Here is a 26225-nt window from a genome sequence, read left to right on the forward strand (position 1 = left end):
ATATTACTTAGAAAATAGAAATTATTATAATAGCTGTCCTCCCCCCCCGCCTCATGTCTAAAACCTAAACATCTTTGCAGAATGGATAGAGTGCGTGGGTTTCAAGCAATTTTGTGAATTTAGTGCTGGGGGGGGGGACTTTATAATATGATTGCCTGTTACGGAAAGGCCAAGAAGGATCAGGAAAAAATTTCAGAAGGAAACTTTCTTATAGGTGGCATGAAAATGTGATTTTTCTGTGATAGTTGTGCTCTTTTTGTTACTAAATATTTGAAAGATGATTGGGCAGAAGGCTTTTTGATTTAGGTGATTGCGTAACATACCGTCAGCAGTTATCATTAAGAATATTCTTTTTTTATGTCTTCAATTTTGGAATTAAATATGTGGATCAGGGTGTGTTTCATCTCAGATTAGTTCCTCAGTGCAGGATTTGTCAAACTTCTTCAAAACAAAGTTTTTTTTTGTTTTTTTTTTGTTTTTTTTCTAATGAAAATGCTGCTCTGAGGCTGCTTTTTTGTTTTAAGCTATCTCAAAAAGCTTAACAGAAGAATAAACTTGAAGTGGCAGCATCCTGTGATCAGTCAGCTCTTTGCAGACCTCCATCATGTACTGCAGGGACCATCTATCACTGAAAAAAACAAGGACTTGAACACTTGCTCAGGTTTTGTTTCCTGGCTAGTCTAGGGACAGAGATAACCTCATAAAACCCTCGCTTTTACTAGCGCTTGCAACTACTGGAATAGTTTAGTATGTTAGTATTTGTACAGATTATTAAACTCTGAACAAATCGTAGGCATCTGGAGGAACTGGCCCTTCTGAACTGACTTGTGTGTTTGTAAATAGCAGCGTTCCGGAGCACCATAGTTGCTAGCCGTAGGGCGGTGAGGTGTCACGGTATGTTCAAATACAGCTCCAACAGCCTTTTAAGTCAAGGTGATTGAAACATGTGGATACTAGCTTTGTGAGATTGTTTGGGTCAATGTCTTTAAAGTGGTTTTAATGACTGTTTCCTAAGCAAAGCGTATGATGTAAAAATTTAAACCTAGTATTTAATATTTCTGTCATAGTAGAGCATCAAGATCTCAGGTACTCTACTGTGCTTAACAAAAAACTCTTTTCCTGCCTTGAAGAACTTAATAGAGAATATGAAGTTAGGATTGAAGAACAAAAAAGATCTATCAATTATTTTTTCTTTTTGATAGCATACTTGGTAGCAGAGTAGTCTCTGAAGTCTCTTCAGAATTGTGATAAACATACTGAAGAGATTCTAATGCCTAAGGTGATTTTGGCCAACCTTTGACCAAAAATCTGAAATGTGTCTGGTTCCTTACTGAGACACTCTTAACTGCTTTGGCCATGGTTCTGTAACTTTTACTGTTCTTCTCCATGAGTTATTCTCAAGAAAATAACTACCTATTTCTTTCTGTAGGTAAAGAAAAGAATTCTGAATCAACTAAAGAACATACTTTGGAGGCTGATTATTTAGACAACACTGCTGTTATTGATGAATCTAATCTGACAGCTGAACAACAGCTAGGACTGAAACAAGCAGAAGAACGACTGGAAAGGGACTACATCTCCCGACTTGAAAAAGTAAGTTGTGTTACTTATTAGACAAAAAGGAAAGTTGGTGTCTTTGTACGATGTCTTGTAGCCTACCTTTCACTGCATTTGCTGTATTTTGTTTTGGATGGTATTTCCATTAGACCTTGTTGCCTCTGATCCTTTCTTCTTTATAATGGCTCATTTACATGATCTAAGATATTATTCCTAGTAATTGACTAGTCCTTTGTTGGAACAGAAGTGGAATGAAATTTGAGGTTCCTTTTGTGGCATATGTAGCCTATATGGAACAATATTTTTAGTCCCGCAGACTTAAAGGATGACTGTTCCATTATTTACCTGAGATTTTTCCAGCAAGTCAGGTTACCTGGACACTCAGCATACCGGATTGAAAGGGACCTCAAGGTATGTTCAGTGTATTAGCCTTCCACTAGTCAGAATCGCCTGTACCGAAGATGATACCTCAAGAGTGTTTGTCTAAGCTGTTCTTAATCTGCAGTAAACAAATTTCAAAACCACTGTAGGAAACCAGCAAGTTTTTCCTAACATCTAATGCAAGCCTGTCTTGCAGCATTTTAATCCCTTAGTATTTTGTCCTAGGAAAATAAACCTAACAGTTCATTCCTTTTTTTTTGCAACTTGCCACACATTTGATTATCATTACCATTTCTCCCTGTACACTCGCTTTTTCTTCCTTTGTCATTGGATGTGTGTGTGGCTTTTTTAAGCTAGGGGTTCATTCTTGTTGCTTTTTTCTGGACTTCTGCCACCTAGTCCATGTAACTGGTATCCAAAATTGGACATAACGTTTCAGCTGAAGTCTTAACTGGTACCGTGTAACGAGGAAAGCTGACTTCATCCATCTTATTTAAAACACGTGTATTTATGTTAGAGTAGGATGTCTGTTTTATAACAGCAATAGAATGTTGACTTGTACTTTGATTTGCTATGATCCCCATATCCTTTCCTTAAGAAATACCCAGTCAGGTGTTGCCAGACCTGTATTTATTGTAGCTGATATTACATAGGCAGGAATAGTACTTTGCTTTGATGTTATTTAATTGCACTTTATTTGTTCTCTTCCTCTAATTTGTTTGATCACTTGAAATTGTCATCATCTTGCAAAGCCTTTTGTAACCTCTTCCAAATTGGTGTCTTTTGCAAGTGTAGTCAGCACACCCTCTGTTGCCTTTCTTAAGTCTTTAAGTGTGAATGATTCTCACTGTGGAAGGACTATGTTGACCACTACTTGGCACATACGTCTAGAGTAGTAGTGAATCTTTGCTGTGTGCCCTCTCAAGCTCGCCTTACCTATCTTTATTTTGAGACTGATACAATATAAAGTGATTAAAAAAAAAAAAAAGTTAAATCCAAGATACAGCATCTGTTACTGCTTCGTCAAGCCTTGTGATTTTCTGTTTTTAAAAAGCAACTCTAAAATTGGTTTAGTATAATTTGTTCATAGCAGATCAGTTTGTCACCTGTGACCTATTTTATTTTATGTACTTATTAATATCTTAGTTATTTATTGCAGTATTTTTCTGGAGGCTAATTCTGACTGGTCTGTGACTCCTTGGCTTATCCTTTTTAGACTTTTAAAGATAGTCTTAAGTTTTTCTTTCCTAGTGATCTGGAGCCTTCCCATTCTGTGTGAGTTTTTTAAGATACAAACAGCTCTGAGATGGATTAGCCAAAGGTTGATCTCACTAGGCCTAGGTTGTCTGAAGGCATCTAACTTCCTTAATTAAAAGTTACAACCTACTACTTATTATTATTTTGAGTTCTTACTCCTTTTTTGGTGTTAAGCATAACTAGATGATTAAAACAAAGTTTACAGTAAAGGCAAAGTAAAAGGCATTACATGATTCAATCTTTCTGGCAGTATCTGTTGACCCGGTACTGCAGATCAGTATTGTGCCTACTCAGATATCTCTGTTCCTGAAGGGCTGCAACCAGCACATTTTCACTGAACTTGATTTAAAGAATTACCCAATCATTTTTAATATTGTTATTGCTGAAATGCATTCAACTTTGTAAGAGTGGTAAAATACTATTTTTTCATCTACAGTCCTTCAGTCTTTGTAATTAGCCAAGTGTAACTGACTCTAAGTTATGTTTCTAGTAGATGTTTAATTTCATCCTGTTAGGTATCAGTGTTGCAGAAAATAAAGTTGAAGGAAATCAGTGATAAAAGTTTCATGACTATACTTTAAATTGATATTTACTCTGCAGTTGGAAAATAACAGAAAGTATCTGAAGTCTTTCTAAAAAACAAAGATCAAGCTTACTAAGTTGAAAAACTTGCCCAAATTTAGCAGTGGTTTAGGTTTTCTGTATAGTAAGTCAAATTGGTTTAATCTAAAAATAGTCCATTTTAGCATCTTAAAATGGCATTCTGTGTTCATTCATTGCTGTGACACTGTTAAGCAGCTGGTGTTTTCAGCATGCTTTTCCGTTTTAGTAAATACAGATGTATTAGAATTCTAACAGAAACGTTAGGTAGGATCTTTTGGTCTCACAGTTGTAACTGACCGTGGTTACTGGAAAAGTGAAACCCTGGAGGAAAACTTTGTTTTTTTTTTGTTTTTTTTGTTTTTTTTTTTTTTTCTTGAGGACCCTTCAAGAGAGACGTGAGCAAGAACTCTCACATTTTGTCTTTGAAGTGAACATAGTAAAATGCTTTCTATCTCTATATCTGTGTTTTATTAGAACATTGCAACAGAGCAAGAAAAAACAACTGCTGGATGAGACAGATTGAAGTGGAGGATTTGAAAGCAATTCTTGCCCCTCTCTTTGCAGAGGTGGTCTTTCTGCCTTTTAGTGTAATAGTTCTCAGTGGTTTCCTGGATGAATGCACTCCACAGGATCTCCTCCTGGTCCCTGGGAAGACGGTGCCTTTTGCATCCTGAGCAATCCTATTGCTTTGCTGCGAGGCGGTTTCTTGCTGCAGGCGTGCCCCTTATGCGTCTCTCGTCTCCCGGGCTGCAGCTCCGCGTTTGTGTACTCCATTGCTTGCAGCCGGTCTGTCCAAAACGCTGTTCTCCAATTCTGACCACACCGAATTTTTCTTGGAAATGGGATAATCTCAGTTCCATCTGGAGGATCCCATCTTATGCAGAGTACAGTCGTGAGGAAGTCAGAAACCCGCTATCTTCCTCCTTGTTGGCCAGCCATGCCTTTTTTAATAGAATACAAAATGCAGTATTGCACTTTACATTGTGAATATCCAAAGCAAGGCAACTCCACTATCTTTCATAACTTGTAGAGCAGGTAATGTGATGAATATTTCCTATTTTCTCCTCAGAAAAAAAGGAGGATAGATGCTGAGATTTAATAAATCCATAATTATTAAAAGCTTGGGCTGAGAAGGGAGTAGTTTACAGGCCTTTAGTTCAGGCTTAGGCAGCATAAACTGCTAAATCTTAATCTTGCCTCTCTGAAATCTACTCAGAAGTGTAATATCCAAGTCATCTCAATTCCTTTCTTTGCTTTTGCCCCTTGTTGTATGGGTACAAATCCATTTCCACTGGGTTTTTTTGGAGATCACTTAATATTTTCAAGGTACATTGGCATTGTAAGTGCTACTTGTTGAATACAATATATTGTTCAAATAGTTGAGTCTTTCAGGTGGGAGAAACATTTCCTTTAATTTGTGGTCATTTTTCCACAGCGCTCCCCAGAGTACACCAACTGTCAGTATCTATGCAAGCTCTGCTTAGTTCATATTGAAAATATCCAGGGAGCTCACAAGCATATTAAAGAAAAACGTCATAAGAAAAATATAATGGTAAGTTAACAAATAAGAAGTTTGGCTATTGTTTTTCTGTTTTAAAAGATTAAGCTATTTTGTTATGCGGTATGCTTCTTTTTGTCATCTTCATTTAAGTGAAGGTTTGTGTGTACTGAACAGAGATGCACAAGTTCCTGTTGCTCATTTTTCGTTTGAGAGCAAGGACTTGTTGATCTGACCAGGGCAAGAGGAAGGAACATTTGTGATAGTTGCTTTGAATTAGTCTCTCTGAGTAGTGAGCAGTGGGCAGTTCTGTAGGAGCTTGAGCCTCCTACCTCTGGTAAGAGGAGGCTAAGCAACTCTAGGTGAAAAGCCCATTTAGTTTTTCTGCTTTGTTTCAAAAATAACACCATTAGTGGTAAGATCATCATGATGGAGAAGTGGGGTTTTTTGATTTGTTTCTTTTTCTTTTTGTCTGACTTGTGTGGTGTGTCTTTTTTTTTTTTAATCTACATCCTTTTTATGGTGGGTAAGCAAAGGAAATAGTACATGTAGACTAAAGAAAGAGAAATAAAGTAGAGATTCAGTTCCCGAGATGTCATTTGTCATCTACCTGTGGTATGTGTGTGTTTTAATATTAAAAAACATGTATAACAGCTGAGTTTTTTAAGGAGAAAGGCAGCCGGTTTGTGTTGCTTTAAGAAATGTTTTGTGCATGACTAGTAAATGGTACATAGGTAGGATCTTTTTTTGCCAACTCAGTTTATGTAAACACTAGTGAAAATCTACAAATCCAAAGTTTGTAGAGTTTTGTGGTTCAGATAGTTAAACTACTTCTCCTACAACTATTTCCCAAAGTGTAGTCAGTTGCTTATTCTTACTTTCATGTATTTCTTGCCACATTTGTACATTGTGATTAATGTTCTAATTCTCTTATATAAGCAAGCCAAGATACCACTCTGAATGCCACAGATCCATGGTGCCTCAGAGAGTAATATTTTTGTTATCAGTTGTAAGGGATTTTGCTTCTCTTGCAGTCCGCTAAGTTATATCATGAAGGGAAAAAAAATGAATAAAATGACAACAAACCAGCCTCACATATGATATGGAAACACTTATATACCATGCTTTTCTTCTGGGCGTGGAGATAAGAAATGAGGAAAGAGGTTTCTTTACCAGTGGATGGAAATGATAGATGACAGGGAGTGGTTTCGATTTTTAACACTTGTCTGCCGTAGCTTTATGTTGTGTACCACAGTGCAGTGATAAGTAACATGTAGCTATCTCAATGTTACTTCATTAAACACATGTATTGGCCTCAAAAACACTGTGTATTTTAGCTATATCGGTGTATACATTTGAATTACCAGAAGTTGAAGATTAATAGTTTCACCAAGCAGGTCCCATTATTTACAGCTTTAATGATGAAATACGAGAGTACAAAATAAGCTTTAGCAGCAGCTTCTATTTCTGCACTCAAGAAAAGGCCTATAGAAATGCCATAAATAACAACTTTCAGAAATGCTCATCTCCTTGTTAAATTTGTTTAAGCAAATATAGGTTCTAGACTGTTTCTGTCAACATTTCAAATGTTTTTTTCATGTTGGACTGGTGTGTTGTCTTGGCCTGTAACTATTTTCTGGTTACTGTTTGTTTCTATCGTCAGTCATACGTTTCATGTAGTTGATGAATTTGTGAGACAAGGGATTGTTACAGATACCCCCAAATGACTTGATACCACTGACATTTACTACTGCTGGATTTAAGTGATTATAATTTGATGGATTAAAAATAGTATTTCCTGGCATTAGCTGTTTGGCAGAAGTGGGAGGAGACTCAACTTCTTAAACTTACTTGGTGTTAGGCATGCCTTTTCTGCCCCTGAAATCTTTCCTGCAGTTGTGATCCCTTCTGAAAAATAGTGTGACCCTAGTAAAACTTCCTCAACTTGGTTACTTTTAGTATGTAGAAACACTTGCAGTTTTTCGTTTGCTTGGATGCGTTCTGTTTCAGAGATGTAGAAAATGTGATTCAGGAATGTGACACTCCAGATTTCCTCCGCAGTTGCCAGCTGTGAAACAACATGTTCTCTTTTGAACATTGAGCTGCTACTATCATTTCCATGAGCCATACTATTACACTTGCCAGTTGGGCTGAGCAGAGTTCCTACCTTTGCAAATGTGTGGTTGGGACAGCGTGTGAATAGAAAAAACCACAAACAGCAGAGAATATGTTCCAATAGCTCGCAGTACTATGAGATAACCTTTTTCTCTTAAAATATCAGTTTTTACTTTTATCATCCACAAATTATTCAGGAAAAACAAGAAGAAAATGAGCTGCGTGCCCTCCCACCCCCTTCCTCTGCACAGTTGGCTGCTCTGAGTTTTACACTCATTGAGGCAGCAAATGAACAAGGCATATCAGATGATGACTTCAGAATCCGTCAAGAAATTGTAAACGAGATGGAGAAAATTATTCAACAGCCCTTACCAGGTATCCATAGTATCCTCCATTTTCTTTAGGTGAAAATTGTTCTCTTTCTTTATTCTCATAGATTTTGATACCTTCCATAATGATAGAATACTATATTTGGAGTTAAAGTATCTTTATGTTATACAATTTTAATATATACAGGCATTTTAATATAGACTAGCACTTGATTTAAATGCAGCTAGCAAACCTATAAAAAAGTGCTAATTTTTGCTTTTTTCTGGTAAGTATTTATTCAAGCTGTTTGGCTTCTCTAAAGCAATGATTTCTGGCGAAGACTGGAAATCTCCAGGGCCCTAAATATTTCCTTCTTGGTCTTGTTTAAAGCCGCTGAGGCTCAGTGTCTCAGAGGATACCTGCATCTAGCCTACCATTACTGAATGCCTGCAGTGGTGCATGCTCTAGTAGAGATACTGTTTTTCATGTGCACTTAATTAAATGGATATGAATGTAACAGGGGAGGGGAAAGAGGAAGGAGCTTGAAGTAGTGTGAAAAAAAATACTCATGCTTTTTTGTCCTACCGGTGCCTCAGTTGATTGTGAAGGCTTTGATGGCAAATGAAAATTGCATGAACCGATTTTTAAAAGCATAAATTTGGGGAGGAAAAGACTTTTTTTTATATCTGATCTGTGAGAGGATTTGTTAAGTCTGTAAGATATTTTTAGTACTTAATTGTGATCTGGAATGTATGCAGGTACTAATCAGTAACTCTTCATTAAAAGAAGTCATTAAAATCAAGAAAGTTTTATTGTTTAACAGACATTTCTTCTCATGCCTATTTATAGCTAAGCAGTCCTAAAGTGAAGAAAGGTGCGCTTTTGAGGTCAGCTATAGCTTCTGAAAATCTTTTGAATGCCTGAATTATCTTCAACAAATCTAGATATATCTCCTATGAAACAGTATGTTTACTGAATTATATGTAAATGTCATGCCTCATCTATTTCTTTCTGGATAACTTTTTTAAAAAAAGTCCTAGTTTAAATGGTTAGTCACATTCTTGCTTCAGTTAGTAAAGTTTCTTTACACTGATCAAGTTCTTGAGGTTTTTCTGGGTAAATAGCATGGTAGTCCTGTTTTTTTCTCAGGTATTTAGTATGTTACTTCACTGGAATACATGAAGCATTCAAACCCAATATACAGCACTCTTGGAAAATAAGCTAAATCCATGACATTTGCTTCTTTGCATTAATTTTCCATTATTTCCTGTGGTGCAATTGATGCACTGAATTTTTAGGAGCTGAGTTTCGTAGCTACATTAATGTCTGCATAATGTTAACAATAGTTGACTTTTCAACTGAACGGTTCTGAACAGAACCAGGTATGGATCTTAGTGATGGAAAAAGGAGATTTCACACTTGGATTTCATTTATATCAAAACTGAGCCAATGTTTTATAGTTTTCTCTTTTGTTTTAGAAATACTGTATTTTTCCCTTTACTCTATAAAAATACATTAGTAAGAAAGACTTTTTGTTTGCAGTAGGATGATTAGCCTTATTTTTAGGGACTATGTTTAATATGCACTTAAACATAAGCTCCTGAATAGAGCAGAGGGTGGAACGTTGCTTATCCGTTTACTCTGTAATATTGCCATAGGCGGCTCCTTTGGACAAACCTCTGCTCTGACCTGCTGTTGAATTTTCCAGTGAAAATTCGTGTTTTAGCATAAGACAAACCAAAGGCAACATTTTTACATATATACTCATGAATACTACTGGGTTTATGCAATTTGGCTAGCTGGTATGTTTGGACTGCTGAACTGATGTGGAAAGGTATGTCTATAGTAGTGAATGACAGTTTCTTTTCTCCTTTTTTAAAGCCTGGTATGTGTTAATGAATGTGTTTTCCTAAGCTGCAAAATGCTGCAAATGTCCATTCATGCACAGTATAGAAAACATTCTGGCATCTTTTTCTCTAGAGCTGACAACAGAACCTATGTGATAATTCTTACTACCATGGGAATCCATAGGAAGTAATCACAGTGGGTTTAGTTTTTTTGGTTTTTTTTTGGTTGTTTTTTTTTGTTTTTTTTGTTTTTTTTTTGTTTTTTTTTGGTGCCAAATGAACTCATTTGGAAAGGACTAGTTTATAAATAGCAAAGACAAGGCAGAGGTTTGTTTGAAGCTGTGTATGTGTATGATTATCTTAGGTTTTTTAAAATTGTTTTGTTGTGGTTCTGTTTGAGAATATTTTGCTTTTGAGGAAAAGGGCAACTACGTTTCCCCCTTCCTCCCCCCCCCCCAGGATATATGATTGGGAGGGAGTTGAGAGTAGTCCCAAATGTTAACTGCTATAAATAGGTCAGAGTCCCAATATGTATTACAGGAAAGCTTTCATCTACATAAAATATGATATAAAGTGGGATGACTGTTGTTTATGCAGTGGAGTGACATTTCTCATGATGATATTATTGTATAGTTACTTCCTGATTAGTTTAGAGTAGATTGGTTGTACGTCCCTTCAGATAAGGAGCCACATTAACTATAGTTAATTAGATTAATACAGATTTATTAAAACTTCCAGATTTATTTAATAAATGGATGCTTAGCTCTGTGGCTTGGATTACATCAAAGTTATGTTTTGTATGTATGTTTCCAAATTAATTGGGCATAGGAAATTGCTAATGTAATTAATGGAGGTTGTAGTACATATGTTTTTGTCACAAATATTTTATGAGGCAACAAAAAATTTTGTAATTGGCTAGCTGCTGCAGTGAAATCAAGCTGTTATTAACAACAAAAACTTAATTAAAATCCTGCACTAAGATGGTGGCAGTCATTACTAATTTGTATTTAATTTTGTATTTAAAAACAAAACTAAAGCTTCAGTTAAAGTTTATTTTGAAATAGCTTTTAAATTTTTCTATATTTGATAATTGTACTGTCTGAGTCATCTGTTTTCCTGTGAGGCTGTGTTACAGAAGTGATGAGCTTTCTCAAGAGTAAGAAAGTGCTTCAATACTCTTTAATCTGAGAGTACCACTTGGGAGTTAGGGTATCTAAAGCAAGATATGTCTCATCCATTAGAGAATAATTTATTTACTAGCTGTTGAATAATTATGTTTCTCTCTCTTCCAGACTGTTCACTGAGGATGTATGGCTCCTGTTTAACTAGATTTGCTTTTAAAACCAGTGATGTTAACATTGATATAAAATTTCCCCCTAAGGTGAGTAGATGTTCTCTTATTTTAACTGGGATTGTTTTTTAAATCAAGCCCATCAACAACACTGATATAACACATACTGTGCTATGATAGCACAAAGCAGATAGTCTTTGGTTTGGTATCAGGTGTGTTATGAATCAAGTTGATAAGGTATTTTATTGCTTATGAGATAATTTTAATTCTGTTTTTATTTTTTCATGCTCACCATTTAAAAATTTTTTTGAACAAGCACTGAGGCAATATGAAAAAAGTTGACCACAAATAAGCGTGCTTTTAAGTGCTCAAGATTCAAACAGTAAAATCTTGTAGTGTTTGCTATTTTTATTTAACAATTAGCTTAAAAATGATCATTTTCCTTTTTATGTTTTAGCCAATTCCGAGTAGATGCCATATCCCAATTTATAGCTTACTGTGGTAGAAAATTCCTCCAGAGCAGCAGAACCTGCCCGTGGACACTGAAGTTGTTGATTCATTTTTGGTACAGGATATAAGCAATGTACTCTTACTATAATGAGACACAACTTCTGAACTTATTCTTTCAAGGACTGTGTTACAGTGGAATTCCAGATATCTGTTTTGGATACATATTTACATACAACATTTTGAAATGATACTGCAGTTAGGAAGCAAAACTGAGACCTTTTTCAACAAGTGCATATTGAGTTTACTATTTCACTTTGTCTTAGAAGCTCAAAGTACTAATTTTAGCTTTTCTTTGAACTATTTTATGGCTCATCTTTGGAGCACCGGTTCAGAAATGTATAGTTGATTTCTGGAGAGAGAAGAAAACATGTTTAAAATGTTAACCTTTAAAAATCCTTGAGGAAGTAAATTCTGCTGTTAAAATCTAAGTTGTTTACTATTATATATTTCTGGTGGCATATGTTGACATTGACTCTGAAACTGTTGAATATATAGCAAGCATTGTTTTTACTGTAGTTCTGCAGTAACAGATTTCATAGAACAGGTGCGTTAACTAGAAAAGCTATAGGCTAAATGAAGAAGCTAGCTTATTTATTAGTACCTGTTCTCATGGTGCGGACAGGCACAGTTAATGTTTTCATTAATATTGATACATGATTTCACCTCTTAAAAAAAAGTGTTATTAACTATGCAATGTAAGTAGTTTTAAACCAAGTGCAAAATAAAATAAATTAGTCTGAATCATATAATCTGTTCTAATTTTGTCATTTTAGATGAGTCAGCCAGATGTTCTGATACAGGTGCTTGAAATCCTAAAGAACAGTGGTGAGTTATTTACATATCATTTCTATTTAATTAAATAATTATTTGAGCTGATACATTGTGTAGTGTTTTTGTTTGTTTGTTTATTTTTCCTCCAGCTAGTTCAGATCACAAGAATTTATGGTAACAGCGTTAGATCCCAGGTCAGCAAGAGTTTTGCTTCACAGGAGAGTTTCCATACATCAAACCCAGCAGCCGCTTTCCACTTGCTTATGAGCATCTGTGAGAATTGTTTTGGACTTCTGTAGCCTTCTTGTTCTGTCAGGAAATTGTCTAACCCAATAATCCATTGAATCAAATGGTGTCAATAGCATTGCACTTTCTGATCCTTCAGAAAATTTTGATCAACTCTACAAGCAGTTCTAAAACAATCCTGATGGTTTGTTAGAGATTCAACGTTGCATCTTTAAAATCTCAAAGATGAAAGAGATGCCAGCCCACTGTCCTGACAGGTGCCATTTACCTCTTTTTTGCCTTTCCAAGACTTCATTTAACCCCCTGGATAACCCCCTGATACAGAACAGACTGTCCTTTTTATATCAGTAGGACAAAACTGCTCAGAAACACACCTAGTCTTTGCAGAGAAGCTTGGCGTTCACACCTATGATTCAACAAAAAAAACCCCAAACCCAAAAGAACTTCTGTTTGGTCATCACAAGAACAGTAGCTTGAAGAATTATGTACTTCACAGTATTTATAGTGTTCTGAGTTGTGCTATCTGCATAAAGTCTCTAATTTGTACCTTTATCACTACTAAGGATTGCTATTCCTTTGTAACTCTGTATTTTTGGAGAATATACAAAATGGTTGAGCTTTTTCAGTCCTTGGCACCTTTGAAAAGAGCGAGGGAGGTGGGAGAGTAGCTAGGAGAAAGTGTGGTTCCAGCAGACACTACCAGCTGTAAGGATCTTGCAGACATAAGCAGAATATACAAGAAGACTATGCAGGTAAGCAGCATAGCCTTAAGGTCTTTATCTACTGTAGGAAATCAGCTTTATTCTCTTTCTGCTGGCTGTGTGGTACTATTGGTGAGAATCAGAAGTAACCAAGAAGTATTGCTTAATGGCTCAATATGCAGCACTTGGAACTTGAGTTGTTTTGTAAATGCTTGATATAAATGTAATCGTTTTGAAGACACAACTGGGAAAACTGTGAAAGACTTTTACACATTTTTTTTTCCTCTTTGCTTAGCTGTCTACTCAGATGTGGAGTCAGATTTCCATGCCAAAGTTCCTGTTGTCTTTTGCAAAGATGTTAAAAGGTACATGTTATTGAAAAGAATTTTTAATGAGATTCTAGTTTCTACTGTGCTTGCTCATAACAGCTGTTTGTCTTTGCTCCCGGCAAGAAGTATTACTGAAACAGATATCTAACTTTGATGTCAAAAGGGAATTGCTCATACACAAGGAAAGTACAATCCAGAAAGAAAACTTTACTTTGTTTTTGTGCTTTTGCTAGTACATATTCATAGAGCTCCTTGGTTGTAGGAGTCTGAAAATGTGCACTCTATTATAGTTAAACAAGGAAAAAGTAGAATTATTCTCAGAATATTTAAAATTTCTGCCAGCTGTTTAATTCAAGGTTTTAAAAATATTTTTGAGTCTCACATGTAATCTGATATTTGCAGTAAATTTCTAACAGTAAATTCCTCCAAAATGAAATGTAGTTGCTGAATGATGAGCTGCATTGCTTTGACTGTAGATTAGGTCTTACTAGTCACTCTAGCCTGCTTTTTAATTCTTTTTCTGTGTGTGGAAGATAACTTGTAGTTTGTGAGTTGTGTAAGACTGCACAATTAAGTAATGGCAGAACTTAAACTTAGAGCAAATTCTTAATGACATTTTATGTTTTTGGCTGTAATGGACTTCTGTAAGTTACATATCTAACTCATGAGTTGATAGTAAAGAAAATACTGTATTCTGTAGCTTCTGTTAGAAAGGTCAGGTTCTTACATAGAGAGACATTTCAATGCATGGTTTTAGTATGGTGGGTTTTACTCAGAGATAACTGTTTTCTTTCTCCCTTACGTTTGTAATTGCAGTGGTTTGACATGTAAAGTGAGTGCTAGGAATGATGTGGCTTGCCTTACAACTGACCTACTGGCTGCACTCGGGAAACTGGAGCCTGTCCTTATTCCCTTGGTTTTGGCTTTCCGCTACTGGGCTAGAGTAAGTTTATAAATATTGAGGCTATTTTAAAATACTCGTTTCCTCTTCTTAAGTACTATGTACAGTGCAACATTTACTGTGAGTATATTTACATAGAAAGGAACTTCCTGCCACTAGTTTATCGCTGTTGTATGAATAGTCCAGAATGGGACTGAAGATTTTGGTGTGAAACCATATACGTTCTTGAAGCTTCCGCTATTCCATTAGCAAGCTATTCTGCTAGAACTATTCATTATAAAACAGCTCAACAGAACAGTACAACTATTGCTGCTATTTAGGTAGTATTAAAAAAAAAGTTGTTTTGCTCAAGAAAGGGACCATTGTCATATTCTGCTGTACTTCCTCCAGATATCAGTACTGATCACAAGAAAAAAGTTGTTGTGTTCTCAGCCAGTATTTAACTGTCTTTTAATTCAATTCTGAAATTTCTGTGAAGGGGTATTTGATTTTAAATGTCTTAGCTTTATTGAAAGATTAGTTGTATTATAATGTTATTGTTCATTGGTTTAACAAAGCCTTTTTGCAAAAATAACTGTTTTACAACCTATAAAGACACAACAGTAAAAACTACAAAGGAGAACTATTTGAAGTCTGATCCATGTATTTTATCTCTTGACTTCCATGGAAGAGAGTAGTATCAGATTTCAGCCAGGTGCAAGGAATGCCCATCTCTATAGGTGCACAATAATAATTATCCAGCAACTTACTGAGATTCTAGATAGGAACATAAATGCATCCCACAATCACAAAATGTGATGAAACTAAGGAGAATAATAGATAATAAAATAGTGTAACTAAAACATTTTATGAATTTTAGTTTGCATTTTGTCTTTAAGTGACTGACGTGTGTGTGTTTTTAAATATAGCTCATTTAATAATGCAAGAAAGTATATATGTTGTATTCCAAATGGATCACAGATGAGCAATAGGTGACTGAGAATTCTTTTTACTAGTTTGCCACTTCTGTCTGCATTTATAAAGCAAAATAAAATGCTTAAACTGTGCACTGCAGTTTCTGAGATAAAGGGCTTTCTGTTCAGCTTTAGTGTATATCTCATGTTTCTGTCATATTTGTACTTTTGTGATGTATTTTAGTAGAAAATGCTGATGTTGCATCAGAAGATTAACAATTTATTCTCTTATAGCTGTGCCACATTGACTGCCAGGCTGAAGGTGGGATTCCCTCATATTCTTTTGCCTTAATGGTGATATTTTTTCTTCAGCAAAGAAAACCGCCTATTTTACCATCCTATTTGGGCAACTGGGTAAGTGTTTTGATAATATAATAACCCTCCTGTTAAATTTTTGAGGCTATTTTTTTTGAGGTCATATAATGCATTAAATTTGCTTGTCTAAGAAATTTATAAATAAAGTATATTGGTACTTAATCCTCTCACAGTTGATGCCTAATGATTCTGATGACTTTTAAAAGGCAGCTACTTTAGCCTGTGCAAATGTGAAATGCTGTATTTTGGAGAAAGGGGAAATATTTTCTCTTCTCTAAATTTACTTGTCTGGCTTGAAGGGGTTAGATATCACAATTGTCAACTTTAATGAAATCTTTTTGGTTGTGTATATTATATACAGTCTTGTTTCAGAGCTACTTTAATTGTTGTTAGATTGAAGGCTTTGATTCAAAGAGGCCGGATGACCACCAGCTGAAAGGTGTAGAAGAAGAAGAGTTTGTACGGTGGGAGTACAAACCATCAACTAACGGTTCAGGAAAAAGCTCAGTTGGTGCAGAAGGTAAAACTAAAGCTGAACAACAAAAAGGTGGTGGTAAGAAAGTAACAAGCTCGGAAGTGGAGAACCAAACTAATGCAAAGGAGAAACATGGCAATGTAAGTCACTGTTTTATTTCAGTGAAAATAATATTCCATCTCTTATCCCTGTTTTTGATCTTGAAACATTAATATCAGAAGGAACCAGGAAAAAAGGGCGAATCTTCATTTCTTATTGCAGCTGAGCATTCTTGTCCATCTGTTTCAGTCTCCCTTAGCATTCAAAACCCCTCACCAAGTTTCACTGGGGCAACTGTGGTTAGAACTGTTGAAGTTTTACACACTGGAATTTGCTTTGGAGGAGTACGTCATCAGCATACGGGTACAAGAACTCTTAACCAGAGAAAACAAAAACTGGCCTAAAAGGCGAATAGCCATTGAAGGTAGGATTTTTTGAGATCTGTGGTCATAATGCATTATTGTCTTTATTTATCTAGCACTTACAGCACTGTTATAGAATGTCAGGTTACATCATATGTAAACAGAAGAGAAAGTACTTTTTTTTTTTTTTAGTATTTTTTTGTCAGCTATTTAGTCTGCTTGAAGGCAAGTTTTTTTTTTATCTAGCACTGTGTTTTGTAACTAATTATTGAAATACAAAGTGGAATTTTGTCTCACTCTTTCTTACCATTCTGTTCTTATTTCCACTTGTTTCATTTTTTAATAAAATACTTGTTTTTCCTTTTTAATCATTCTGATAATAGAATTTTCAGCATCTCTATCTGTGTTTCCAGTACTATACAGTATTTTGAGTGTTGCCAGCTATCAGTTTTTCCTCAGTCCCTGATGCAGACTGTGCAGAGGTTAACTCTAATAAGAGTGAAGTGGAGCAAATTCTTTGAAGTAAGAAGCTCCCTCCCCTTTCAGTAATATTTCTATACCATGAAACTGAATGGCATGTCATGGACTATGCTTCAGAGTCTTGGTGTCCTGCTATGAGCAGTGCTTTTTGGAGGAGTGAGACTGTATGAATCTGATAGTAATGTATAGCCTGAGTTAATGCATTTAAGAGACAGGCAAAGAAAGAAAATGATTTTGCCTATTATTTTTTAATAGAAGGTGTTCATGAATTAGATTTTCTGTAACACATGGGGTGAGAGAAGGGATGGAGGAGGAGTAGGTCGAGGAGAGTCGTAGAGGCAAAGAATAATACTTAAGATGTACTGAATGAGGAGTCAGTAAAGTATGAGAAGAACAGGAGGAAAAAGAAGCAAGAAAGCAGGTAATGAATTATTGAGGCACACACTGAGTAGTGGTCTTCAAGATCACTTCTGTGGCTTGAATTTCTTCTCACAGTTCATTTCTTTAACCAATCTGAGCTAGAATTTTTAAGAAAAAAATAGTATTTAGTCAGCATAGGGGAACTAAAACCTTTGAGATGAAAGGATTGATTCTTGAGAAAGACAGTATTTTTAAAAAAGAGTATGCATTCTGGTTCTGATACCTGTTGCTGTTTCTTATGTTAAACTTGCAACTGAAGTAAGGAAGACACAACAGAAACTCAGTTTGATATTATCTTCCCAAGCAAACTTCTAACACTCGCACAAATGCTCTTTTTACTTGGAAAAATATTTGATCTAGAAGTCATTAGGAAAGACTAAGAGTGAAACCTAGTGAGATTGGTTCATATAATGTTTCCTTAAAGTCAGTTTTAGAAATTAATTACTTATGGGAAATGCAAATGCTCCTTCAGTGAAGGAAAAATGTGTGGGCAGACTTGCTCAAACATTTGTTTTGCCTTTGGATGTTTATTTTCATTTCTAATTTTGAAAATGGTCATAATGTAATGGTACAGTATACCTGTGTTTTTCTTTTAAAGAACCCTATTTAGGATTATCTGTAATAGCCAGGCACTCATAATAGATGTACTGGGTTTTGTGTAGAGACAACCAAAGAAACCGTATTGGCTTTAGATTCTTTAAGTAAATCCATAAATGCCTCTGGACTGTATTATAAGAATCTCTTACTTTTAACTGCCATCTCAAAACTTAGCATTTCAACTGCTTTAGTCTGGAATTGGTATTTGAAATGCAGCAATCAGTGATTATTGATCAAATTGTTCTTTTTTTCCTTAGATCCTTTTGCACTGAAGAGGAATGTTGCACGAAGCCTAAATAGCCAGATGGTATTTGAGTACATCCTGGAGCGATTTAGGACAGCATATAAATATTTTGCGTGTCCACAAAGTAAAGATGGGATTAAATCCAAACCAGATACCAAGAAAAAAGAAAAAGGGAAAATTAACAATAAGAAATCCACAAGGTCTGAAGAACCTATAGCCAACTGTTGCCTTCCACAAGGAGAAAAAGTTGCAGATAAACAAAATATAGGAAGTGGATGTAACATACCAGAGAATGAACTTGAATGTAATGAAATAGTAGAATCTGGTGCCAAAAGATACACTTCCAAGAACATAGACTCTTTGCTACTTTCAACGTTGGACTCTAATTATGATGAAGACAAAGAAGAAACTTTATCCCTTATTTCTAATGAATGCTGTGAATTAAAGCAAAAATCACTTAAAGGGAGGGATGATGTAGAAATTTCAGGAGTTTGTCTAACTGAAGGTGAGCTAACCCACCATTGTAACTGCAGTGAACATCAGTCTTATGACACAAATTCTAGTAATGAATTTTCTGATGCTGAAAGTAGACAGAATTTGGTAAGAGAGTCTTCTCAGAAGAGTAAGTGCACTGGCACACCAACTACCTCGCACAACTGCAAAGCAATGGTGGAAGCTCATGATCATAAAGATGAAGGCAGACTCTCTACTGAAGAAATGCATTATGTGTTTGATAAGTCTGTTTTGACTTCAGGAAAGGTAAGCTGTTTATTTAAACAGTGCTGGTTATGGGAGAGTGGGTGATGATTTTTAAATCAGTAAAACTATCAACAGGTGACCAGGTGACAGGACTCTCTTGCTGACATTCCAATCTCTGTTATGAATGGCAGTTTAAGCCATTTTAGAGTACCTGGTTTTCAGGACTGAAAAACACTGAGTGTGTATACCATTTGAGCTAGAAAGTCTGTTACCCCATGCTGTGCACAGCTTTTGGTTTCCATAGAATATGTCCTTTTTTTTTTTTTTTTTGTTTCTGCCTCTCCTTTGTTCTGGTAGAATTTCTGGGTGCTGTTGTGCAGTGAGAGGACTAAATGCACGGTGCTCTTCTGCTTTTCTTAGCAACTCTATTACTGTTCAGATATTAAATGTTCTTGGTTGCATCACATACATGGAAATGTTATGTCTGACTGTCTTAAAATAAAAATTATATTTACATACTTTTGTTTTTTCCAAAGCCTCCAACTATAGTATGCAGCATCTGCAAACGGGATGGACATTCCAAAAATGACTGCCCAGAGGATTTTAAGAAAATTGATCTAAAACCACTACCACCAATGACAGACAGATTTCGGGAAATACTTGATATAGTGTGTAAGAGATGTTTTGGTAAGTTAGAATAGTATGTTGCACTCCACAGCAAACAGTGATTTGTAGTTTAGGGGAAAAAAAATATATATATAGGGTTAAATTACTTCTTCCAATTAAATTCAGTGGGAAGATGTTCTTGCAGGTAGGCTAGACTACAAACTGACCATTATTCTTATTTCCACTTTATTTAATCCATGGTTGTTAGCAAGTTCTCACAATGAGTTTGAATAACTAATGCTATACAGAATTTTTCACTGGATTTTTAAAACATTGCTAGTGTTTTCAGAAATTAGAGTCTGAGTAAAAGTTAGCTTTACATTGGTCAAACTTTATAGCTTCTCTTGGAAAAAGTCCCTTCTGGGTGTCTATCATTGAGTAGTTACAGTAAAGGCAAACATCTGAAATAAAATCTAAGCAACTCTAATGACATCATGAAAAGAAAGAAAAATATTTTAATAGATATTCAAGAAAAGCAAATGTGAAAAGTATTCAATAGTACTGATAACCTGAAGAAAATTTTTGAGGTAGAAGTATAGCTGAATGTCAAATCTGACTGTGTTTTAACCTTTTCTTTTTACTTAGACGAATTATCCCCTCCTTTATCAGAGCAGCAAAACAGAGAGCAAATTCTGGCAAGTTTGGAAAGGTTTATTCGAAAAGAGTATAATGGTATGTCACAGTAGGTAGCAATTCTTGTTAATGCTGCCTTTATTCACATTACCCAGAGCGTGATGATGTACCTGTTCTCCTTATTGCTCATTTTCCTTGTTTGAAGCAGTGGCATCTCCTTTTCCTTTATACATAAATGTATCTTACGGACTTCTAAACTGAGCACCCCTCATATGTTAGTCCATGTGCATGTCTCAAGAACAAAGGAAAAGCTGCAAGAGCAATTACACTGATACAAGACTCGTGATGCTGTTGCAGTGAGGACAAAAAGTTCAAATGGGCCCTGGCCAACTGGGTGTAGTGTTATCTTGGTTGTGGTCCAAGTACTTTTGTTGCCTAGTCATCAGCATTTGAGTATCTCAGAAAGCATGAGGAGTTTGTATCTTCACATCCCTTTTATAAAATAGGAAAAAGTGTCGTATTGCAATGATGGAAATCGGAGGCAGGGGTGTAAATATGAGGTGGTGTAAAATAATGCTAGAGGCAGGTACTGAACACTGGTCTCCTGCATTGCAGTTTGCTGCTTTATGCACAAGGCCATCCCTTCTTTCGTAACCGGCCTGGGATCAGGCAGCTTTGAATTGCGCTTCCATCCTCCAGCTATGCCCTGTGCTTTTTGGCAGCAGCTGAGGATTGAAGCCTGTTACAAAACCTTAAAAGACTGAAAATTTCTGATTCCCTTAAAGGTTAGGGAGTAGCCACAAAGAGTTGGATATATTTTGCAAGCGTTAATTTCAGTTGAGCAGCTAAATATGTTCTTGTATATTGAGAAGAAATTGCTTCCTCTCAGTTCTGTAACTGTACTTTCCATTAAAAGAGTGAAAATACCTTACAATCTTGTGTTTCCAAGGAAAATGTATAGAAAACAACTTGGACATAGTGTTGCATAAAATATATTAAATCTTAGTGCTTTTATCTTTTTAAACATTATATTATGATTAAAGAAGAATTACTGATTGGCCAAACCTGTCTAGCAAAAATAATTAAAAAAGGCAACCTAGATGAAATATCAATGGAACCAAAAGAGTGTTCTAAAAGAAGCTCTGTCTGTAGGGTTAAACTGTAGCGGTGACTGGATTTGCACACTTCTTGGGATTCATTTCAAACAGTGAAGTGGAGCTGCACATTTCAGCAACATTTCAGCATATGTAAAATTACATTATATTAATGGTTAGTGAGTCTGTTACATGTCTAACTTACTAGAATTAAATGTTTTTATTCTGCCTCACTTTCTGTAAATCAGTTAAAAATACTGTGCTTCCTCATTTATCAAAGATTTAGTCTTAGAATTGTCATTGGAAGCTCTCTCTTAAAGCTTGTTTAATATATTGCACTTCTGCATCTCAGTTAAGCAATATTTCATAGTAAGCAGTCATTAAACTAGCAGAAATATGGCATTTTTTGTTGTTTGTTTGTGTGTGTGTGTATATATTTTTTTAATATATTTTTCTTTGGTCTACTCTGTTGCTCAGACAAAGCCAGACTTTGCTTATTTGGTTCGTCAAAGAATGGATTTGGGTTTCGGGACAGTGATCTAGACATCTGCATGACCTTGGAAGGCCATGAAAATGCAGAGGTGAGAGTTTTGAGATTGTTGCAATTTGCTACTTTAAAAAATTCTTAAAGTTTTTCACTCTAGAATTTCTTTACAAAGAGTAGGTAGTTTGCCTTAATAGAACACTAACTTGTTGAACTCTACACAGTTGAAACATGATACAACTTAATCTTTTTAATGCCCTATAGATGCACTTAATGCACTGTATATGTCCATATAGAGAATACAAGTCACCAGTATACAGAAATGGATGCTTTGATTTGTTGCTTACTTATTTTTGCACAGAGTTTTCCTTTATGAATATATTCTTTGATGGTAAATTTGTTTGTTGGTGTAGGATCCATGCTTTAACATCTGAAGCTGTGCTATTTGTTTTTCCTAGAAATTAAACTGTAAGGAAATAATAGAAGGTTTGGCAAAAGTTCTTAAGAAGCATCCAGGTAGGTGTTTTTAAATATTATTTGTTTTATATTTACATCTATTATATATATAGTTAATGGAAATATTTTATGTACTAAAGTCTTGCCTCTCCAGGTTTGAGAAACATCTTGCCTATAACAACAGCCAAAGTGCCTATAGTAAAATTCGAACACAGGCGAAGTGGTTTAGAAGGAGACATCAGTTTATACAATACACTGGTAGGCACCTGTTTGTGTTTGCTTTTATGTTTATAGAAAACTTTTTGATTTCTGGAGAGTGTATTTGTTTTTACAATTTTAAAAGTTCTAAGTAACATGCAAAATCACTCGAGGGAATCATTTTGAGACCCCAATTAAAATGTTGTTGTTTTTTTCTTCATTATTTAGTATCAGTCACCCATACCCTCAGTCCTATTCGAACAGTTCTATAACATGATGGCACACAGCATTTTTGTGAGCGTTCCTGAAAAGCTGTTGGTGCCATGGTCACCATGGCCTTTCGGTCATTGTGGGTAGTGCATCCCATCCTAGTTCACATTTAATACAATGTAATTCCCGTATTTCATATGTAACGAGCTCATGTTACCTGCAAAGAAGATGATACAATTTGTGGAATTGTTCCAAAGTGAGTCTTTTTATGGACTAATTTCTTTGTTTTCCAGAGTTGTTGTTGTTGTTGTTGCATTAATACTAGATTCACCTTTTGGTTGTGTGTATGCAAAAAAAGCTGCAGGAATGTTACTAGGTGTTGATTTCCCTTCCCCTCCCGTTTATGTTATAGATCCCTAGTGCTTGAATTGCTGACTATAATAAACCATAAATTATTTTGAAACATTTGTTTGGTTTTTTTTGTTTGTTTTTTTGTTTTTGTTTTTGTTTTTTTCCAGGCACAGCATAACACAAGAATGCTCGCTACATATGCAGCTATTGATCCTAGAGTACAGTACCTGGGTTATACAATGAAAGTTTTTGCAAAGGTAATACAAAATGAAGATTTCTTGTTTGTGCAGCTGTTTTCTGATACAGCCACTGAGTTTCTCTTTTGCTAATACCAACTGGAAAGGAGACAATGTAACATTATTCATATGAAGTGCACTTTCTTATGCTGACATACCATCTGATTGTATATATTAGAAGCAAATTCTTATCTCAAAAATCCATCCTGTTTCTTTTAGAGACAGTAATGTTACTAGCGTATATTTCTATGCCAAAATTAGTTTTTTCTGCTATCTGTTGAATGAATGAGTTTTGTCTACAAGAAAACTTGTATCTCAAAAGGAGAAGGGTTTTTTGTTTTGTTTTGTTTTCTAATCTATTTCAATTTCAAACCAACAACCTGGCAGAAAAATCCCCAGAAAAAAAATAAATGGTAATTGTAGGACATAGAGGCTAGCTAGGTGCTATCTAAGGGCTATCTGCGACCATCCAATAGAGTATTGCAGCTTTTTTCTGGCCCCCCTGCCTTCTTCCTATAAAAGCCAGGAAGTGTGAGGGAGATGATGTGTGCACAAGTCTCAACTTCATGTTGATATACGTAGGACATGCACTTGAATCTCAGAGTTTGGACATGTTGTGGTTCTCATTGTTAGATATTGCTTGTAATATCTTAAAGAAAAACCCAAAGACTCATGCATCTTCTTTTCTTCCTTAAAATATTCTGGCAAAGTCTTATAGTTATTTTTTGGACAAGGAGATCTTGGAAATAATTTACTATGCAGCCTCTGATAATTGAAATGTGGTATTTTCTCTTTATTCAAGCTACACTGTTTAAAATAAGCTCCCCAACCATATCCAAGGAAAGCTTAACCTGTGTGTAGAAAATGAAATTGTTGTGGAAAGTACATAATGCTACCAGATGTTAGTGTAATAAAATGTATCAAGATGAGTAAAATAACTTTGTTCCAGACTGGGATAGACATATGTTTGTTATACTGTCACCAAGACTTGTAAAGATTTTTGTGTGTGTGGTCTCAGTAATGCGGAAAATTGCTGTACCTTTTCTACACCCTGATTTAAAATGTCATCCATTGATAATAATTAATCTTACATTTTTATAGTATTGCATACATTCCAAAAGGCTACTGTAAAGAAGGAATTCTCAAAGTCTGATATGCATACTCTTCCGATGTATGGAAGTGACTTCAAAGCTATAGAAATACTCTGAGCAAAATGCCTCCCCCTATGTATGAATTGGCAAAAAAGCAGGAACAGCTGTCAGTGCTGCTTCTGTTGTGAAAGTAGTTTGTGAATTCATGCTTTTTTCAGGCTTGGAGATTAAAAACATTATCTGTCCTTATGACACATACTTGAAGAATACAATGTAGCTTAGAAACTGGTGTTTTAAAAAGATTACATTGTAATAAGATTTTCAAGCCTCGTAAGGTATTCACTGATGTTTGTTTTATGTTCTGTGTGTTGTATTGGCTGGGCCTTGGGTTAATTAGATGTGTGTGTGCACGTACCTTCAGCAGGTACTGCTGAAGTTGCCAATACAACATGGAAATACTTACCTCTTAATTAAAAAAAAAAAAAAAAGAATTTCAAAGGAAAGAAGTAGTTATAGTAATGTGGGCTTAAGAAAAGTTTAGTTTTATAGTATTGAAACCTAGACATCAGATGTTGGGCCTTCTGGTTTTGGATTTTTGTTTTGTTTTACATTTTGACACATTAGAAGCTAAAAGATATTTTCATGTGAGAAGGTTTGTTTTTATGTGAGCCAAATTATGTTCCGAGTATGCCAGAAGACATTTGACTCTAAATAAGACGTTTATTTTTCAGGCTTCCTAAAACAATTTTTGTTTTGTTCAGCGCTGCGACATTGGAGATGCATCCCGAGGGAGTCTGTCTTCATATGCCTATATCCTTATGGTTTTGTACTTTCTACAGCAGAGAAACCCACCGGTTATTCCAGTTCTTCAGGAGGTAGGCTTCCAGAAAAAGTCTGTGAAAATAAAGGCGCTGTTTCTTCAATCCAGACCTGAGAATTCTAGTCTTTTAGGATTAGGGGGCAAAATGAAGAATGTGGCCCTTCTTCAGTAGCAGATTCCTAACTTCTACTTTGTTTGTGGTAAATTTTACCAAGAAAATTACTACAAATTCAGGAATCTTTGTTGAATTTAGGTGCTGCTGTCATGGTGACTTTTGAGATTTTTCGTATCATGGTGATACAGTTGTGCTGCGCTTGATAGGGAAAAAATTGGCAGGTGGGATGGAAAGAAGTGAATTGTATCTATGAGGCTGCCAGATGCTCTTGAGATTTGAGTCCAACTCTTCTATCCGTTATTTTCAAATTATTTAATGCTCGGCTTTTTATCTATAAAAAGGAAAAAAAAAAGCCAACTTGGTAAGGGAAAAAATAACTAGTGTTTTGGTACAACTTTAAAGATAATATTACATGTGTCAGGAAAGTTTTTTCGTTTTTTTTTTTTTTGTTTGTTTGGTTTTTTTTAAGTAGATAATCTTCTGCACCTCTGTGTGTACGTGTGAGTGAGTGGGGAGTATACATAGTCAGCTACCTACCTCTCCCTGGATATATGCTGGAACTCAAGCACTTCTGAAAATTACTCCTTTCAGACTATTTTTTTTTTTGACATCTGCCTGCAAGAGGAAAACTGCCTTAAGACTCTTGACTTTCTTACTGATACTTCAGTCGTGATTAGGAGTGGTTATTTTATTGCTACCCTGAGAGTGTATTTAAATAACAGTGGAATTTCTCTTTGGCTTTGCTGAAGTTAAGTGGTAAGAAGAAGTTGTAAGAAGTCATATGAAGTTGTCTTAGAGATTTTGTGGGCAAGAGGGCTATCTGAATCTTGATCATAGAATCTTAGAATTGGTAAGGTTGGCAGGGACCTCTGGAGATCCTCTACTCCAACCCCACTGCTCAGCAGGGTCACCTACAGCATGTTAGACAGGGTTGCATCCAGGCGGGCCTTGAGTATCTCCAGAGAAGGAGACTCCACAACCTCTCTGGGCAACCTGTTCCAGTGCTCCGTCACTCTCACAGGGAAGGAATT

At 35.6% G+C, this 26225-nt stretch overlaps 1 protein-coding gene across 8 annotated transcripts in view; it reads left to right on the forward strand.

Moving 5' to 3' along the window:
* TUT4 (terminal uridylyl transferase 4) overlaps positions 1–26225 on the forward strand; it is a 49921-nt gene that overhangs the window by 9231 nt on the left and 14465 nt on the right. For 7 of the 8 annotated variants that reach the window (XM_062581052.1, XM_062581051.1, XM_062581057.1 and 4 more), the window contains exons 3-20: positions 1430–1593; positions 5234–5350; positions 7609–7786; positions 10860–10948; positions 12142–12193; positions 13382–13451; positions 14232–14358; positions 15504–15623; positions 15978–16199; positions 16321–16522; positions 18215–18960; positions 19437–19587; positions 20152–20238; positions 21711–21814; positions 22176–22233; positions 22328–22431; positions 23100–23189; positions 25021–25134. In XM_062581052.1, coding sequence (XP_062437036.1) covers positions 1430–1593; positions 5234–5350; positions 7609–7786; positions 10860–10948; positions 12142–12193; positions 13382–13451; positions 14232–14358; positions 15504–15623; positions 15978–16199; positions 16321–16522; positions 18215–18960; positions 19437–19587; positions 20152–20238; positions 21711–21814; positions 22176–22233; positions 22328–22431; positions 23100–23189; positions 25021–25134 — 2795 coding nt within the window. The remainder of the gene's footprint in view (positions 1–1429; positions 1594–5233; positions 5351–7608; positions 7787–10859; positions 10949–12141; positions 12194–13381; positions 13452–14231; positions 14359–15503; positions 15624–15977; positions 16200–16320; positions 16523–18214; positions 18961–19436; positions 19588–20151; positions 20239–21710; positions 21815–22175; positions 22234–22327; positions 22432–23099; positions 23190–25020; positions 25135–26225) is intronic. The other variant, XM_062581055.1, reaches the window with a different exon arrangement.

The sequence above is a fragment of the Rhea pennata genome, chromosome 8, assembly GCF_028389875.1.
Source record: "Rhea pennata isolate bPtePen1 chromosome 8, bPtePen1.pri, whole genome shotgun sequence".
In the NCBI taxonomy this organism is placed as follows: domain Eukaryota; kingdom Metazoa; phylum Chordata; class Aves; order Rheiformes; family Rheidae; genus Rhea; species Rhea pennata.